Source organism: Moschus berezovskii, chromosome 13, assembly GCF_049115385.1.
Source record: "Moschus berezovskii isolate FMDL1 chromosome 13, NW_MosBer_1.0, whole genome shotgun sequence".
Lineage (NCBI taxonomy): Eukaryota > Metazoa > Chordata > Mammalia > Artiodactyla > Moschidae > Moschus > Moschus berezovskii.
In genome coordinates this window covers 50,763,281-50,780,480 of record NC_142472.1, presented here as the reverse complement: position 1 = coordinate 50,780,480, position 17,200 = coordinate 50,763,281, and the positions used below count along the sequence as shown (strand labels likewise).

Genomic DNA, 17,200 nt, shown 5'->3' with positions numbered 1-17,200 from the left:
CTCTTGCTTTTTCCATGATCCAGTGGATGTTGGCAGCTTGAACATCTGGAAGTTCATGGTTCACGTATTGCTGAAGCCTGGCTTGGAGAATTTTGAGCATGACTTTACTAGCGTGTGAGATGAGTGCAACTGTGCAGTAGTTTGAGCATTCTTTGGCATTGCCTTTCTTTGGGATTGGAATGAAAACTGACCTTTTCCAGTCCTGTGGCCACTGCTGAGTTTTCCAAATTTGCTGGCATATTGAGTGCAGCACTTTCATAGCATCATCTTTCAGGATTTGAAATAGCTCCACTGGAATTCCATCACCTCCACTAGCTTTAGTCACTCAGTTCAGTTCAGTTCAGTCGCTCAGTCGTGTCTGACTCTCTGCGACCCCATGAATCACAGCACGCCAGGCCTCCCTGTCCATTACCAACTCCTGGAGTTCACCCAAACTCATGTCCATAGAGTCGGTGATGCCATCCAGCCATCTCATTCCTTCTCCTTCCGCCCCCAACCTTTCCCAGCATCAGAGTCTTTTCCAGTGAGTCAACTCGTCGCATGAGGTGGCCAAAGTATTGCAGTTTCAGCTTTAGCATCAGTCCCTCCAATGAACATCCAGGATTGACCTCCTCTAGAATGGACTGGTTGGATCTCCTTGCAGTACAAGGGACTCTCAAGAGTCTTCTCCAGCACCACAGTTCAAAAGCATCAATTCTTCGGCGATCTGTGAGAGTTAGTCGTTCAGTTGTGTCCAATTCTTTGCGACCCCCTCCTCTGTCCATGGATTCTCCAGGCAAGAACACTGGAATGGGTTGCCAGTTCCTTCTCCAGAGGATCTTCCTAACCCAGGGACTGAACCCGAATCTCCTGCATGGGCACGCTCCACTTCCTAAACATGGGCTGAATTGGACCAATTCCAACGGCTCTCACTGCCAGAACAAGGCTGGCCCAGTGACCTCTCACCCAGGCCTCTGCAAGTGGTCCCCTCCCCCATCCCCCTGACACCAGTGGGGTCACTTTCTAGGTTAAATTAAGTCATATCACTCATCTTTCTCTCTATTGTTGCTAGAAAAAGACCTACTCCTGCTTCCCTGGTGGATAGTAGCCCCTTGCCTGCTCCCAAGCACACTGCACCCACCACACCGACGGCCCCAGACACTCTAGCTCCCTGCCCCCAACACCCCCAGCTGCCCCTGCTTGTGGGTTAGCACCTGCTCCTCCTGCCCAGGGCACTGCTGCCCTCGAATCATCACCTGGTGCTGATACAAACACCCCTCCCAGAGGGGTTCTCAGATATCTCCTCCACCGTCAATACTCTCCTGATGTGTCTTCATTTCATCTTCTAACTGCCCTCATCAGAGCTGTGGTGTTCCCAGTAGTCACGTGTGGATGTGAGAGCTGGACCATAAAGAAGGCTGAGTGCTGAAGAATAGATGCTTTTGAACTGTGGTGTTGGAGAAGACTCTTGAGAGTCCCTTGGACTGCAAGGAGATCCAACCAGTCAATCCTGAAGGAAATCAGTTCTGAATATTCATTGGAAGGACTGATGCTGAAGCTGAAACTCCAGTATTTTGGCTACCTGATGCGAAGAACTGACTTATTGGAAAAGACCAATGCTGACAAAGATTGAGGGCAGGGGGTAGCAGAGGATAAGATGGTTGGATGGCATCACCGACTCAATGGACATGAGTTTGAGTAAGCTTCAGGAGTTGGTGATGGACAAGGAGGCCTGGCATGCTGCAGTCCATGGGGTCAGAGAGTCAGACATGACTGAAGGACTGAACAACAACTGCCCTAGAGGCCACTAAAACTGCATCCACTATCTATCTCCCCAGCCAGAATTTAAGCTCTTTGAGGACCCGGTGTTGCTCTCTTGGTCATGACCGTGTCCTCAGAATCTCGCACACACCAGACATCTCAGGTATTTGCTGAATACCTGCCCTATCGGGTCATGACCTTTTTAGGGAGCAGGGAACGTGCTCTAATTAGGTGTTTCTCTCCTGCACACAACAGAAGTATGCACATGGCAGAAGCAAGGTAAGATGAGACAGATGGGCCCTCCTCTCTCATGAAGCGTTACAGACAAGCCACTCCTCCTGACTGCCCATCAGGGCAAGTCCACAGGACATGGCCAACCAGTCAGGTGCACTGCTGAGGAAGCCCCCTTGATGCTGCCATTTCTTGGGTGGTTGGTGCTATGAGGCTGCAGGAGGAGGTGATTACAGAAAAGATTGAGAGGCTCAAGACGTGGTACACTGCTTCACTAGTGCTGAAGCCCCAGCCAGGCAAAACTTCCAGACTCAGTCCCCAAACACCAAGCAAGTTTGCTTGAACAACTCATCAAGGGTATATCTGAGCACAATATTTTTCAAGCCACAAACCATTAAGTCAATACAGTGCTTTCACTACTAACATTGTCTAAGAAATTACAGTAAAGAGCAGCACATACCTCAGTAATTAGTAATACTTACATGGGCGTGGGTGCCAAGCAGTGCTGCAAGATTTACTTCTTGTCCATATTTCATTGTCACTGTTGTTTAGTCACTCAGTTGTGTCTGACTCTTTGTGACCCCTCCTCTGTCCATTGGATTCTCCAGGCAAGAGTACTGGAGTGGGTTGCCAGTTCCATCTCCAGAGGATCTTCCTGATCCAGGGATTGGATCTGAGTCTCCTGCCTTGCAGGCAGATTCTCTACCACTGAGCCACTAGAGAAGAAGATTTACTTCCTACTGTGGATCAGTGTTTTCAAAAGGGCAAGTCAGTCGCTGGCCTAAGTGTTATTTCCACATGTTTTTATTCCATTAAAAACAAACCCATAACTCATAGAACAGAATACACTTATTAAAATTTTTGACAGTGTGCAAAATTAAAGTTTGGATATTTAATCCAAAGTTCAACATGAGTATAATCTTGTAAGGTGACTCCTTTCCTTTAATAAATAACACATTAAAATTATACTATTCCGGAAGCAAATCATCTCCTAACTCTTCATCAGCAAAATCATCCTCGTCCATTCTCTTTTTGGCTGCAGTTTTGGGTCTTTCTATTTGAGGGCCAAGCGGATCCACATAGGAGGCGTCTGGGTTTCAGAGCAGATGGTGACATTAGAGGAACAGGAAAAACAGCAAATGCGGAACCAGTTAGACTCATCGTCAACAGTGAGCAACCCAAAGTGAGCAGGAATGCCTCCCAAGTCACGAGAAGCTTTGTCTGTGTTGCAGAAATTCCTACTGACCCCCAGGAGGACATGTCTACCCCTCTGCCATCCCAACAGACCCACAGGCCAGGGGCACTCACCTGGCTCCTTGTTGCTGCTGCTCTCATAAGGCTCGTCTGTGCCAGGCAGTGCTCGGAGCTGGGCACTCAGTCGCTCGCCTTTGCTGCCAGCGTTACAGTTCTGGCCACTGTCTGGAAACGGAAACAACAGGTGTTGAATATGCCGGGGGAACATCACACTGCATTATGAATCTTACAGTATAGTTATCTGCCAAAAAACAGGCTGGTTGTTTCATCTGACAGTCAATTTCCAAGGGATGTAATTCTCGTCTTCTGAAATTTTTAAGAAATCCCTTGGTGGGAACCTCTACTATAAGCATCACTTGAGTAGTCTTTACATGGCTCACATCCCAGCGGGTGCTGGAGACACTGGTGAAGGTCCTCCAGTTTGGGGAGAGGGGCTGGGCCATCACCTATGTGCAGCCTGGGAGCCACCACAGCCTCACAGCCTCAGTGGGCTAGGAGGCCACAGACTCTCACTGTGTGGCCATGGGTCTGATGGAAAAGTGGTAGCAGTGACCTATCACCTACACAAGGTCATTCCTGTAAGACGTAGCAGTGGTTTTCCAGGTGTGGCCCTGGGACCACCACAGCTGGGACCTGGTCAGAAACACAAAGTCCCAGGCCCGTCACTGGCCAGCTCAGACAGGCTGGGGTTGGGTCCATTTTAACCAGCCTTCTCAGTGACTCTGATACACGATAAAACCTGAGGACCCCTCGTGAGGAAGGGCACTGAGGTTTATAAAACAAATTATTGAGAAATAAGGCTATAATGAGACCAGGCTGACGCACAAAAAAGAACCATTTTCAAAGGCCCTCAAACATTTCAGGAAGAGCCATTTTGTACAAACTAATAATTCTGACTGTATGTTCCCTATGGTCCTCTCTCCTAGGCAACACTTTAAAAATCCAATTGTAGGCACGGCATTTATTTCAACACACTACACTTAAACCAGCTCAGGTCTGGCCTCAACTGGACTCATGAAGAAACCCCTTTCCCCTTTGTGAACTGTGATTCTCACCCAGACAGAAGCGCCAGAGATGTCCACGCTGAGATGTGAACGCGCATCACTGGGTTTCCCAGGGCAGAAGTGGAAGTGGTAGGACTGGGCACCCTTTAACACACAGGCTGTGCTGTTTCTCAGTGAGCAAGTGTGGGGAGGGGACGCTGTGAGGGTGGGCCATGTTCATGGGGGCCCCATGGTGCTGTGGGAGGGGCCCAGGAGGCAAAGTGGGGAGGAATCCAGGTGGTGCCACAGCCCGGTGGACTCAGACCCCAAAGCCAGGGAAAGCCTGGCCCCAGGACTGAGAGAACTGGAGGAGGGGGCACTGACAGGCAGACTCCGGGACAGAGTGGGGGCCTGGGGAGGAGGTGGGGCCAATGGCGATGACAGGAAATCAGGAACAAAAAGGCAAGTGTTGGGAGAGAGAAGCAAGAGAGCTGGGTGCCGCCCCAGGGCCAGGCCCTGACACCTGGCCCATCGGGAAGCCCAGCTTCAGCTCCCAGAAGCTTGTTTGTGCACCAGGACTGCCTGTTTGTGTTGGGCTGACATGAGCTGAATGAGAGAAGGGAAAATTTGCTAAGAAATAGCAGCAGCAGCGGCGGGGAGACCCCCAGGAGGCCCCTCTCCAGACAGCCTTGGCCCTCCTTGGCCTGAGGCAGCATGGCAGGGCCTGGGGACACTCTCTGGGGCTGGACACTGTCCTCTGGGCTCTGGCTCAGCTCCAGCAGCTCTCAGGACACCTGGCTAGGGGGACCAGAGCTTCCAAAGTGGACTTTAAACGTAAGGCCTTCCAGGGGCCTCAGCCACACCGCACAAGCCCAAGATGACCTGGGAAGGCAGTTTGGTGGTGGGTTTGGGAGGAACCGGTTGCTTACTCTGAACCGAGGATTTCTAGAGGGAAGCGTAGGATCCTGAACTTCAGTAAAGAACTGACACTCCCCTAGGGTTATCCCTTAAAGGGACACCCAATTCAAATGTGCTCACAGCCTGGGAGCCTGCATCCTAAGAGCAGGGGAGTGGGAGCAGAGGGCTGCTGGGGCCCTTCCTAGGCTCTTCTCATGGACGCACAGGCTGGTCCACAACTTCCCGGCCGCTGAGAACTATTGGTGCACGCAGGCCCATGTTCCTCATCTACAAGCCCAATTCCAAACGGTGCTAAAGCAGGTTTCTGGGGGGAACACAGCTTCATGTCAAGAATAAAACCTGCCTTGACCTGAAGCTATCCTGGGCCATTAGTTATCCTTGGTGTGAACATTCCTGAAGTAATGAGATGTCACCTGATACTGAGGTGATCCCCTGGGGTTCCCCTGGAGCAGTGGGGCTGCCCCTCAGGGCATCCAGGCGCTCTGCTGCCTGCAGTGGCTGCACACACCTGGGGAGCAAAGCCCTGCCCTCAAGGAGAGGCCGTCTGGGCCACGGCCTCGCTCCGCCAGGCAGTGCCCACAGTAGATCAGGGTTCGTGGGTCCTTCCAAGTTGATCCTGGTTTCCTTGAGGGCAAGGGCTCTGTCTCATGTCGTTGGCACCCAGCATGCAGCCAACAGTAATGAAGGAATGAAAGGAAGGCCTCCCTAAGCTGCAGGCCAGGCCTGCCTCTGTCGTGCCCCCAGGACCACAAGCAGACAACAGGATGTAGTCAGCCCTGTGTGCATGGTGGGGCTAAGTGTGGACACAACTCGGATCCCTATTTAGCACTTGGTTTTCTAATTAGTTTCCTTAAAACCACCCAACTTCCCCTAAATATAACTTCTACTCCACCCTGAAATAGAGAAAGAAGATGGATTCTGTTGACGGGGAAAAGGGGGAGGAAAACATAACAAATCTTATTAAGTAACGATGTCACAAGCAGTCACAGAGCAGGGACTCAGGAGCAGCCCAAATCAGCAGGGTTTGTGTGGCTGGTCCAGAGGCATGCTGCCTAGTGCCCAGGCTGGCACTACTTCTGCACTGACGCGCAGAGGTCCGTCAGCATCCTGTGAGACCCCTCCTTACAACATCCACCTGAACACTGTGACACAGCAAACCTCACTGGTATGGACGCTTGTGATGCTCTACCCAACATGACCATTTACTCATCAATCAGCAGAAATAGGGCTGGGTATTTAATAACTAACACCTGCAAACACCTGTTCATAATACAGCAGGCTGATGCTTAGAAAAGTAACTTAAAGTAAATGAGGTAAGTGACTAAAACTGAAAGTAAGTGTAAAAAACCAAATAGGACATTTCTGGACTGTTTCAAGGGGCTTCCAGAAGCCAGTGCACTAGGATCTGCTGACCCCGGACTCTCCACGGTCGGGGACACTCACCACTTCCCGCACTCCCGTCTCTCCGGCCACGGGAACACCCGCTGCTGTCCCGGCCAGACCTGATGCGCTAGAGCAAGAAGACCACATGTTAACAAGTACACGCTGGACACAAGTCCTGCTTCAGTGAAAATAAGAATAGATGATATACTGCAGGGATCACCATAGCCAAGCATTGATTTATTGTTAAAATGCAGCTCCCAGGCCTGACTGGTCCTGACTCCCAAGGTGGGTTCACATGACCTGCCCTGGAGTCAGCCCCACAGGAGGAAGGCCCAGCTGTCCTGGAAATGAGGCGGGAAACCTGGAGACCCCAGTCCCACTACACACACGGATGGCATTAGGGCTTAACAGGGCAGGGTCATCCATGCTTTTGCAAGTAACTTAAAAACCAAGTACTTCCCAGATGTGAAAGCTCAGGTCTTAAACACAGCAGCTAAAGAGGTGGAGGGAGACGGGGACTTGAGAGTGGGCCGTTTCTGCTGTAGCCCCATGTGACAACACTGGACCAGAACTGTTTAGGGGGGAAAAGGACGGCAGGGCTTTGAAATTCACCTTCCACAGTAAAGGCACTTCTAAATCTCACAGGACACCCAAGGTCTGCCCAACAGTCTACTTTTCTAGATATAAAGCACCCATAAGTCATAAGAATTATCTCCAAACTGTGACATTCTTAGGTTTCTTACTGAATCTTATGGTTATTCTGTTTTATAGAGTTAGAATCTTTGAATTAATACTGAACCTGCCTCCAGCACTGTCAGTTTCTTGTACGTATAAAGGTTCATTGAGAGAAAACAGTACTCAACGAATAGAAACAGACAGTGTTGGACAATTATTTACAACAGTGTTGGACAATAATTTACAACTGAATTAAATTTTTTCAACAAAGGTTGATATCTTATTTAGATCTTTAATACTATGAACATAATTCCATAAACAACTCAAAGGACACATTATTTACACCCTCAAACCTGACAACTCTCCAATTTATTTATAAATTATCAGGTCATGGATGGGGTTATTGATAATATAGTCTGCTAGGAAGAAGAAAACACTTTTTTTCCATAATCGAAGACTCAAGTCTGTACAATGAAACACTCTCCTAAAACTCTAGTCTTCCAAATATCAGTAAACATGTTCAAATTATTTTCTATTAAAAAGAAACCTCGCTGGGAACCCATATCTCCCTTTGCCTCCACAGACAAAAGAAAACCCAAAGATGATGTAACAAAATAAAAATATTTATATTTATACTCAGATTGTAGAAACTTGGTTTTCATCTGTGCTTAGATGTTCAGTCATGTCCAACCCTTGCAATCCCATGGACCATACATAGCCCACCAAGCTCCTCGGTCCATGGGATTCTCCAGGCAAGAAGACTAGAGTGGGCTGCTGTTTGCTCCTCCAGGGGATCTTCCCGACTCAGGGATCCAACCTGCATCTCCTGTGTCTCCTGCACTGGCAGGCGAATTCTTTACCACTAGTGCCACCTGAGAAGCCCATAGATGAATAATCACCAGCATATTTAAAAGACTTAGACAATGATAAAATAATTAAACTCATTAAGACAAATGCCCATATAATCTTCCTCCCAGTAGGGAAGGAAGAGACAGAGGCAGGAGGGACAGGTCCAGACTGGGGGAACCTTCTGGAAGAAGAGTAATGGAGCAGGTACAACAGTAACGGCTTACTGAGGGGCCCAGCCTCACAGCAAACAGGTTGGGTGCAGACACAGGCCCAGGGACACAGGCACATTTCAGTGACTGAGAAGCCTGTCTCATTTCTTTCTCAGCAGGTGGTCTGTGCTGATGCCAGGAGGAGAGACGCTGCCATCTTCTCAGAGTTTTGACACCTCATAAAGTTCCTGGGAATCTGGACTGATCTGGGGGAGTGAGGTATGGATAGAGGACTGACATGTGAAGGAAACAGCTACGTGACAGAACAGCCAGAAAAAATGACAGGGGTCTGCCTTCAGGGACACGGGAAACTCCCCAGGTTGTTTTGCTAAGTAGGGGGAAAATGCAGGGTATAAACAGTATTTTGTAAAAATGTCACTTTTTTAAAAATAAAAAAGTTCCCATTTTAAAATGTGTATTGAATATATGTTTGTATATATTTGCAAAAATGCTTGGGAATATAAATACCAAAATGATAACAGTAGTGATCTCAAAGTCGTGGTTTAATGATTTTCAGATTTTTCTTTACACATTTTAATTTGAATACTACTTACAAAAGTCATCTATATTTGTAGAATAACACTTGTCTTTCCAATAATATGGAAAAAAAAAAAAAAGGAGATGCCATTCCCATTTGGGGGGAAAAATGAGAGAAGAATGTAAACAGAGGAGTGTTGGAAGACGGCACCCTCCCTGCCGTGAACACACAACACTCTCCCCAACAGGGACCCACCGTGTGGTGACCTCCGGCCACAATGTCGCCTGCCCCCAAGAGTGGCCACAGGACTCAGGGGTGGGGGTGGGGCTGCAAACTCTCCCAGTGACTGGATGTTGCTGACATCCAAGTATGTGGCCATTTTCTAGCAATGCTGGTGACAGACTGGGACAAACCTGACTTCACTGTGGACAGTTTCGAACGCTGACCAGGGATAAGAAGGACAAAAGCCCAGGGTTCTGTCCACCACAGGGCTTTTATTCTGTAAGAGTTAGAGCCTTGTCTTAGAACAAGGAACGGATGTTAACAAGTTAAGGAGCCTTAAGAAGACTGACTTCAAATTCAATAGAAAACAGAACTGAAGACCTTTTTTTGTGGCTTCAGCTCCAAAAAACCCATGAACGTGGCTGCACCTTCCTGCTCACACCTCAGCTCATACCTTCCCGCCTCTGCGCCAGGCCCTGACGTCCAGTCACACCCTCTCTGAGGACGACACTGCGTGTCTGTGGGCCAGGCGGAAGTGACCTGCATTCATTTTATTCTCCCACCAGGTGACCAGCTTCTGGAGCACCTTCCCCATTTGACTGTTTCCTGAACAGGTGAACCTAGGACTAGCACAGGGCGACGGAAGCCCGCAAGGCCCCCAAGCCTCAACAAAAGGCACCGGAGCCTCACCTGGAGAGTGTCGTCCAATCCAAATCACTGAACACTTTGCACCAAGGATAAATGTTATATGGGTTATCCTCTGGTTTTCTTTCTTGAACTTTGTAAATGCAATAACATATAAAATGTATGAAACATTATTGCTACTTTTATTATAATTTCCTTAAGAGGAGAGTGAAAAGGTTGATTGAAGCTCAACACTCAGAAAACAAAGATCATGGCATCTGGTCCCATTACTTCATGGGAAATGGTGGAAACAGTGTCAGACTTTATTTTTTGGGGCTCCAAAATCATTGCGGATGCTGATTGCAGCCATGAAATTAAAAGACGCTTACTCCTTGGAAGGAAAGTTATGACCAACCTAGATAGTATATTAAAAAGCAGAGACATTACTTTGCCAACCAAGGTCCGTCTAGTCAAGGCAATGGTTTTTCCAGTGGTCGTGTATGGATGTGAGAGTTGGACTGTGAAGAAAGCTGATAGCCAAAGAATTGACGCTTTTGAACTGTGGTGCTGGAGAAGACTCTTGAGAGTCCCTTATACTGCAAGGAGATCCAACCAGTCCATTCTAAGGGAGATCAATCCTGGGTGTTCATTGGAAGGACTGATGCTAAAGCTGAAACTCCAATACTTTGGCCACCTCATGCGACGAGTTGACTCACTGGAAAAGACTGATGCTGGGAAGGATTGGGGGCGGGAGGAGAAAGGGACGACAGAGAATGAGATGGCTGGATGGCATCACTGACTCTATGGACATGAGTTTGAGTGAACTCCGGGAGTTGGTGATGGACAGGGAGGCCTGGTGTGCTGTAATTCATGGGGTGGCAAAGAGTTGGACACAACTGAGTGACTGAACTGAACTTACAGTCAATTTAAAGCTGTTCCTTTTAAGAGTTCTTCACATGGACTCTCTTTCCATTTAAGAAATATAGCCAAAAAGGTTTCTGCTCAAATAGCTTTTGGAAATAATTGGAAATTTAGGGGTAAGTACCAACTACATTTTATATTAGTTTTGAATGTCCCACGGTATTTTAAGTTGGCCAAAACAAACAATTTCTTGAAACTGTTTGATTTCTCTGGGGTGGGGGGGGATGGGAATGACAAATATTAAGACAGGAATTATTTATTAATGTTACAATATAACTGCTTTACAATGTTGTATTAGTTTCTGCTGTACAACAACATAAATCAGCTGTATATATGCATATAACTCCTCCCTCTTGGGGAATTCTCTTTTTGAATATTGTAAGAATTTAGAAATTTGATTTCTAAAATTGAACAAATTATGAGTATGCTTCATTTTGGATGAGCAAAGAAAACTTCCTGCATTGTGTAAACTGTCTCTCTCCCATCCTCTTTTGCCTCCTAGTCATTCCCTTTTATTCTCTACCCCTCTCTAGTATGGGCTAACATTTTTCTCTTCCTTGTTGTATTTAAAATATTCAGTCTTCAATTCCTGTTCTTCTCCTTTTGCTCTTTTCCAGTTGTACAACAAAGTTTCACAAGTTTCTTGCAACTAATGTTTTATGTTCAGTGAAGCAGAAACACAAAACGCTGAAAACCCAGCACCTTGGATGCTGCAGTGTCCCACCCTGCCCAGCTGTTTGTCGCTGCCCCCAAGGAACAGGGCGCAGGCTCCCTCCAGGCCCAGGAACTCAACCCAGAGTACAAAGGGAGAACAGTCATCTTCTCCATAAATGTCCAGAAAAGGACACAAGTGTCAGAAAATGTCCTCTGAAAAGTCAGTCCACAGAAACGAACTTCCAGCTTTAATATCTTAAAACAGGACCTAGGGGCTTGGTGAGATCCATTATCCTGACCCACATAAACCTGAATTCATTTACCTATCCTTCTGTGGTGGTAGTTTAGTCATTAAGTCATGTCTGACTCTTTGTGACCGCATGGACTGTAGTCCTCCAGGTTCCTCTGTCCATGGGATTTCCCTGGCAAGAATACTGAAGCGGGTTGCCATTCCTCCTCCAGGGGATTTTCTCAACCCAGGAATTGAACCCGTGTCTCCTACAATGCAGGTGGATTCTTCACCATCTGAACCACCAGGTCTACTCAAATCCTTCTTCATTTGAAAACAGGTTTTAAAAGTCCATGGCCTATTTTGTGTTTACTTTTCCCTTTAAAGCAGACTTTGTATCCTAAGCTTGTGTTTGATCATTTGAAGGTAACCCTTCAGAAGCATAACTCTAGACCAGTGTTTCTTGAACATCGTGGATTAACTTGTTTTTAAAACATAGTCTTTTGGACTCCAGAGATCTAATTCTGGGGCCATGCTAGGTATAGGGTGGGGCCCCTGCTCTGCAAGACCAAGTTAAAGTTCTTTAAGCTTGATGGGGGTTTCCCAGGTAGTGCAGGGGTGAAGAAAGTGAAAGTCACTCAGTCATGTCCGATTATTTGTGACCCCCTGGACTACGGAGTCCATGAAATTCTCCAGCCCAGGATACTGGAATGGGTAAGCCTTTCCTTTCTCCAGGGGATCCTCCCAACCCAGGAACTGAACCCAGGTCTCCCGCATTAGGCGGATTCATCATCAGCTGGGCCACAGGGAAAACTGAAGAAACTGGAGTGGGTAGCCTATCCCTTCTCCAGGGGATCGTTCCGACCCAGGAATGGAACTGGGGTCTCCTGCATTGCAGGTGGATTCTTTACCAACTGAGCTATCAGGGAAGCTGCCTCCTAAAGAAGCAGAGGTAAGAGACACAGGTTCAGTCCTGGGGTCAGCAAGATCCCCTGGAGGAGGAAATGGCAACCGACTCCAGAGTTCTTGCCTGAAGAATCCCATGGACAGATTTAAAAAAGAATAAAACAGATCACATCCTCCAAGCAAACACAAGATAACCATATTTTGAAAGCAAATATGAAACTTAGGTTTAATTATCTAAGGTAATTAAGTTCTTAAAAAAGTTTAAGCTTAAAGAATATATGTCTTTCTATGAAAGACAGATACTCAAAAATAACATTAAATTTTTAATAGTCTAGTCTCAAACAGAGGAGGGAGTACTCACTCTCAGAAGTAAAAATACCACAGGGAACACAAACCATACAACCCTTCAGGCACCAGCACTATTCTCAGTGCCATGTCCTACTACACAACAGAGCAGCCCAACAAAAAACCACCACTGCTACACACGAGCCCCTGCATTTTGGTTCCCACAGGCATGGACTCTCCAGCTGAAGTCAGGTCTATAAATTAATCTGCGGTTATTTGTAGCAGGAAAATTACCATTGTTAGTCTATTAGTAGCCACCCACTAAGGACTACATTGAATCTAATGCACTTCCTCCGATTAGAACAAGGTTTTGACAGAAATTTATGCTAAAACTACAGTTTCAGTTATCTCTCCTTTTATGCTAGAGCAGAAAAATAATTTCAACTTAGTTTTATTGACAGAAGCCCTGACATCACTCAGATGAGCACAGAAGGCTGACGTTTCCAGAATCAACAGACAGCAGTTTTCAGTTCATTCATGTGAGATACCTGTTCTCTGATTTCTTTCATTTTTTCCAATCTCTTTAGTTTTGTTGCATATTCTTGAACTTCTTTCAATCCAATGTCTGTGCAGAGACGGACCAAGAAACGTAGACCTAAATTATGAAAAACATTTTCAGAGAAGTGTTTATACATGGTGTTCGAAGAACAAATCAATACACTCAATCCTCAGGGACACAGTCGGAATGATGCTCACAAACAGTGTTGGTTTCTCCTGAAAAATCTCTGCAGTTTGCATTCCTGGCCTTCGGAGAAGTGGCCTCCTTGAAGGAGGGCTTAGAACGACTCGGCACACCTGCCCACCACCCTTCAGGGGAGACCACGACATCTATAATTCGAGCCTTTAGCTCCTCACTTGTTTCTCCTTTATGCATTTATGACTCCTGACATGTTATATATTTATTGTCTTTTCCTTCCCACTAGAATGCAAGCTCCACAAGGCCAGGATTTTCATCTGTCTTGTTTTCTGCCACGTCCATAGGGCAGGAACAGTGCCATGTACCAGCATTGCAGTCACCTGATGACTTTTCTGGGTTCATCAGAAAAGTACTCTGCTCAAAGTGAGGCTGCACATGGGTGCAAGTGTTTCTCCTATGCTAGCATCAAGGTAGGCTACTGATTACACCTGTTCTGAAAATTACTCAGGCCCAAGTGTCCTGGACATTCCCTGTAGCATAGATAATCATTCGACTTTTACAAGGAATCATAAATTCTCTTCAAAGAAAGAAATGTGGCCTTGCTGGGAGGCGCTCGCTCTGCCATCCAATGTGGAGGTGCTGTGACTACTGTGGTGGTCCTCCACCCATATCAAGTGCGTCCCCAGGGAACACCTGGCAGCACCCAACAGAAGGTATGCAGCTGGCCCTCTGTGGGTGGAGACCAAGGATGCTGTTAGACATTCCAGAATCCACAGGACAACCCCACAACAGAATTATCCGATCCCCAACGTCAGTGGTGCAGAGGCTGGGAAACTCTGCCTAGCAGACTGCTGGGTTTCCATTTCCAAAATGGAATTACTGTTATTACTACTACTACTATAATGGGCTTCCCTGATAGCTCAGCTGGTAAAGAATCTACCTGTAATGCAGGAGACCTGGGTTCGATTCCTGGGTCAGGAAGATCTGCTGGAGAAGGGATAGGCTACCCACTCCAGTATTCTTGGGCTTCCCCTGTGGTTCAGCTGGTTAAGAATCCGCTTGCAATGTGGGAGACGTAGGTTCAATTCCTGGGCTGGGACTACTATAATGATTATTCTATCACTGTTCCCATTTAATGTCTAAAGCATCAGTTTCCCAGTGTGGCCGAGCTTAAGAATTATATTAAAAGTTATTTAAAAAGAAACAGGAAAAAAATCAGACATCCTTGTTATCTTTATTGAGTCAACAGTCTCATCCTGAGCATGAAATTATTTCTCTATAGACTAACCAAAAAGTCCATCAACAATGAAAACCTACTGGAAACTTTGAAATGCTTCAAAACAACCTGTTCTGCCCTTAGTAACATCACAAGAGAGATTAAGGTTCTAAAAGAATAGATCTCTCAGTCTTTCTTTAAAAAAAAAAAAAATCAGACATCCAGGTCCATGGCAAACCTGAAGGAGACTCTGTGGCCTGGGCTACAGATTTGTGGTTTTTACAGGCTTTACAAATAATCCCCATGTATCCTGTTTTTTTGACTGGTGTTTGGAAACTGCTGTGAACTAATGAACCCACATCTGAGCAGCATTACAAAACCCCTTGCTCCTAGGCTCCTTTCAAAGGCTGTAATTCTGAGCTCTCTGCTTTTCACAAAAGCCAAACTGAGAAAAATATTACTGAAGGAACATGCAGCATATCTAACCCCTGGACTGGACTGTGCCACTGAAAATTTGGCCCAGAAAAGATCCGTTTTTACTGAAATGGGCTGTTTTGTGTACATAGTCACTGAAGGACAACATTCAGAATGGTCTTTTCAGACACGTATTCTACTTGCTGCAGGGATGTTAGCAGGAGCGCCGACGTCTCTCAGTGACCTTGCCTACCCTCCTCTGCGTCTCAACACGACTGCAGCAAGAGCTAAACAGATCTGATTCTTGCAAAAGAACTACTTCCTATTTTGCTCATAAATAGTAAAGATTTCATTCATACAAACCACCATGTTTCTCTTTTTCCTATAGCCCCAAGGCTACTCAGGGCCAAATACAGTTTAGTGAGAATATACAACCTAGAATACAATATTCTTCCCTGAAAAGTCCTATGGACAGAGGAACCTGGGAGGTTACAGACCAAAGGGTCACAGAGAGTCAGACACAACTGAGTACACACACAGAATACAGTTATTTTGTCCTCTTCTGGATCCCGATCTTGTTACTATAACACTTTGCACTGTTACTTCAAGTTGCATCAAATCCACTGTGCAGTAAGATTGAAAGAAATAAATATTTTATACAAAGCCAACTTTATAAAAGGGAAATAAGATATAAGGTTTAAAAATAATCTAATAAAACTTCATTTGCTGTATCAGCAAGATTATTAGCATTCTATTATCATAAACTCTAAAGGTATACTTTCAATCTCAAAAAGTTATACATTAAATGGATAGTTTAAAATGCCTTTTTTATAAAATACCATAGTTTATAAACTTAAAAAAAAATCAATAATAAACCAAAATCTAGTCTTAAAATTTCATAAAGCTTTGAAATATAGATATCTTTGCTATTGAAGAGAATTAAGTGGTATATTTATTTGTTTTTAACTGAAGCCTCACTTTTAAAAAAATTCTTTTTTTTGGCCAGGCTATGGAATTAGCGGAATTTAGTTCCCTCACCAGGGATTGAACATGGGCCTTCAGCAGTGAGTGGGTGAAATCCTTTCCACTGGACTGCCAGGAAATTTCCCAGTGATGTATTTAAATCTACCAACAATTAAATTCTATGAAAAGGTGTGCATGTGTGCTAAGTCACTTCAGTCTAACTCTTTGTGTCAATACGGACTGCAGTCCACCAGACTCCTCTTTTCATGGGATTCTTCAGGCAAGAATACTGGAGTGGGTTGCCACACCCTCCTCCGGGGGATCTTCCCAACCCAGAGACGGAATCTGCATCTCTTAACATCTGCTGCATTAGCAGACAGGTTCTTTACCACTAGCACCACCAGCTAGCACTTGCATAGTCAATTTTTCTGATCCTATAATCACATATTTGAATACATGTACCACAAATTATAGGTTGGTATCTACATATGCAGCTACTGTAGCAAAGGTAATTATTACATCTTTAGACATAAAATGTGAGAACCTATACCCTCACAAGTTATCAACTGTAGTCCCACTTACATTCTACATTTTCTGGAAATTTTCTGTGAATATCTTTGTAAGTGTCTAATGCTTTCTGGTAGTTACCTATAAGTAAAAGAGAAAACAAACATACAAGCAATTACAGAAATTCACAGGATTCAGCAAAGGACTAATTTAAATTCCATATGCTGGCAGCATTTCATTGGTTTAGAAGAATGACTTTCATGCTTGCCACAAGCATAAGTAACCATTCTTAATACAACCTCTGGATGAAAATGCACAGATAAATTTGAAAAAGGGGTAAAAGCATATGTAAACCAGTGATGGCTGAAACTTAGCTCTACTTCTTAAAATAATTTGAGAGACTAATTGTAATGTCATTCACCTGGAAAAGATGTTTTGCAGTTTTTATTTTGAAATATTAAGAAGTTTATAGAAGGCATTTTATTTTGTAATAAAGTAATTTAGCTTCACGTATCAGCAAATAACAAAAAAAAAGTGAATTTTGGATCAAAGATGTTTGTGAAAATCTCAGGAAATAGCTTTGGCCCTGTGTAGGCCTCCGTGTACAAAAGGGCAGCCCTGCAAGCCTCAGAGTCTGGCGGGAATGACCGAAGTGAAGCAGGAGTGTCCAGCTCGGGTTTGCCGGGTTAGCTGAAGCAGCTTATCTTCCCCTGACCTACACATCTGAGCTCAGACCAGAGGACCTCACACACACACTTCACAGACAGGCGTTCTGTGAGTTCAGGCAACTGATGTAATAAAATGTGTGTACACAGTGAGGTTGTACTGCCAACAGGAACAAA

At 45.5% G+C, this 17,200-nt stretch overlaps 1 protein-coding gene across 3 annotated transcripts in view; it reads right to left on the bottom strand.

The window, feature by feature from the left end:
• The window catches only part of IFT88 (intraflagellar transport 88), a 70,091-nt gene that overhangs the window by 3,032 nt on the left and 49,859 nt on the right, over nucleotides 1-17,200 (bottom strand). For all 3 annotated transcript variants that reach the window (XM_055426402.2, XM_055426403.2, XM_055426404.2), the window contains 5 exons: nucleotides 16,434-16,499; nucleotides 13,110-13,216; nucleotides 6,570-6,636; nucleotides 3,280-3,390; nucleotides 1-3,061 (listed from right to left, as the gene is read on the bottom strand). The exon at nucleotides 1-3,061 is cut by the window's left edge and continues 3,032 nt beyond it. In XM_055426402.2, coding sequence (XP_055282377.1) covers nucleotides 2,940-3,061; nucleotides 3,280-3,390; nucleotides 6,570-6,636; nucleotides 13,110-13,216; nucleotides 16,434-16,499 — 473 coding nt within the window. In that variant the 3' untranslated portion in view covers nucleotides 1-2,939. The remainder of the gene's footprint in view (nucleotides 3,062-3,279; nucleotides 3,391-6,569; nucleotides 6,637-13,109; nucleotides 13,217-16,433; nucleotides 16,500-17,200) is intronic.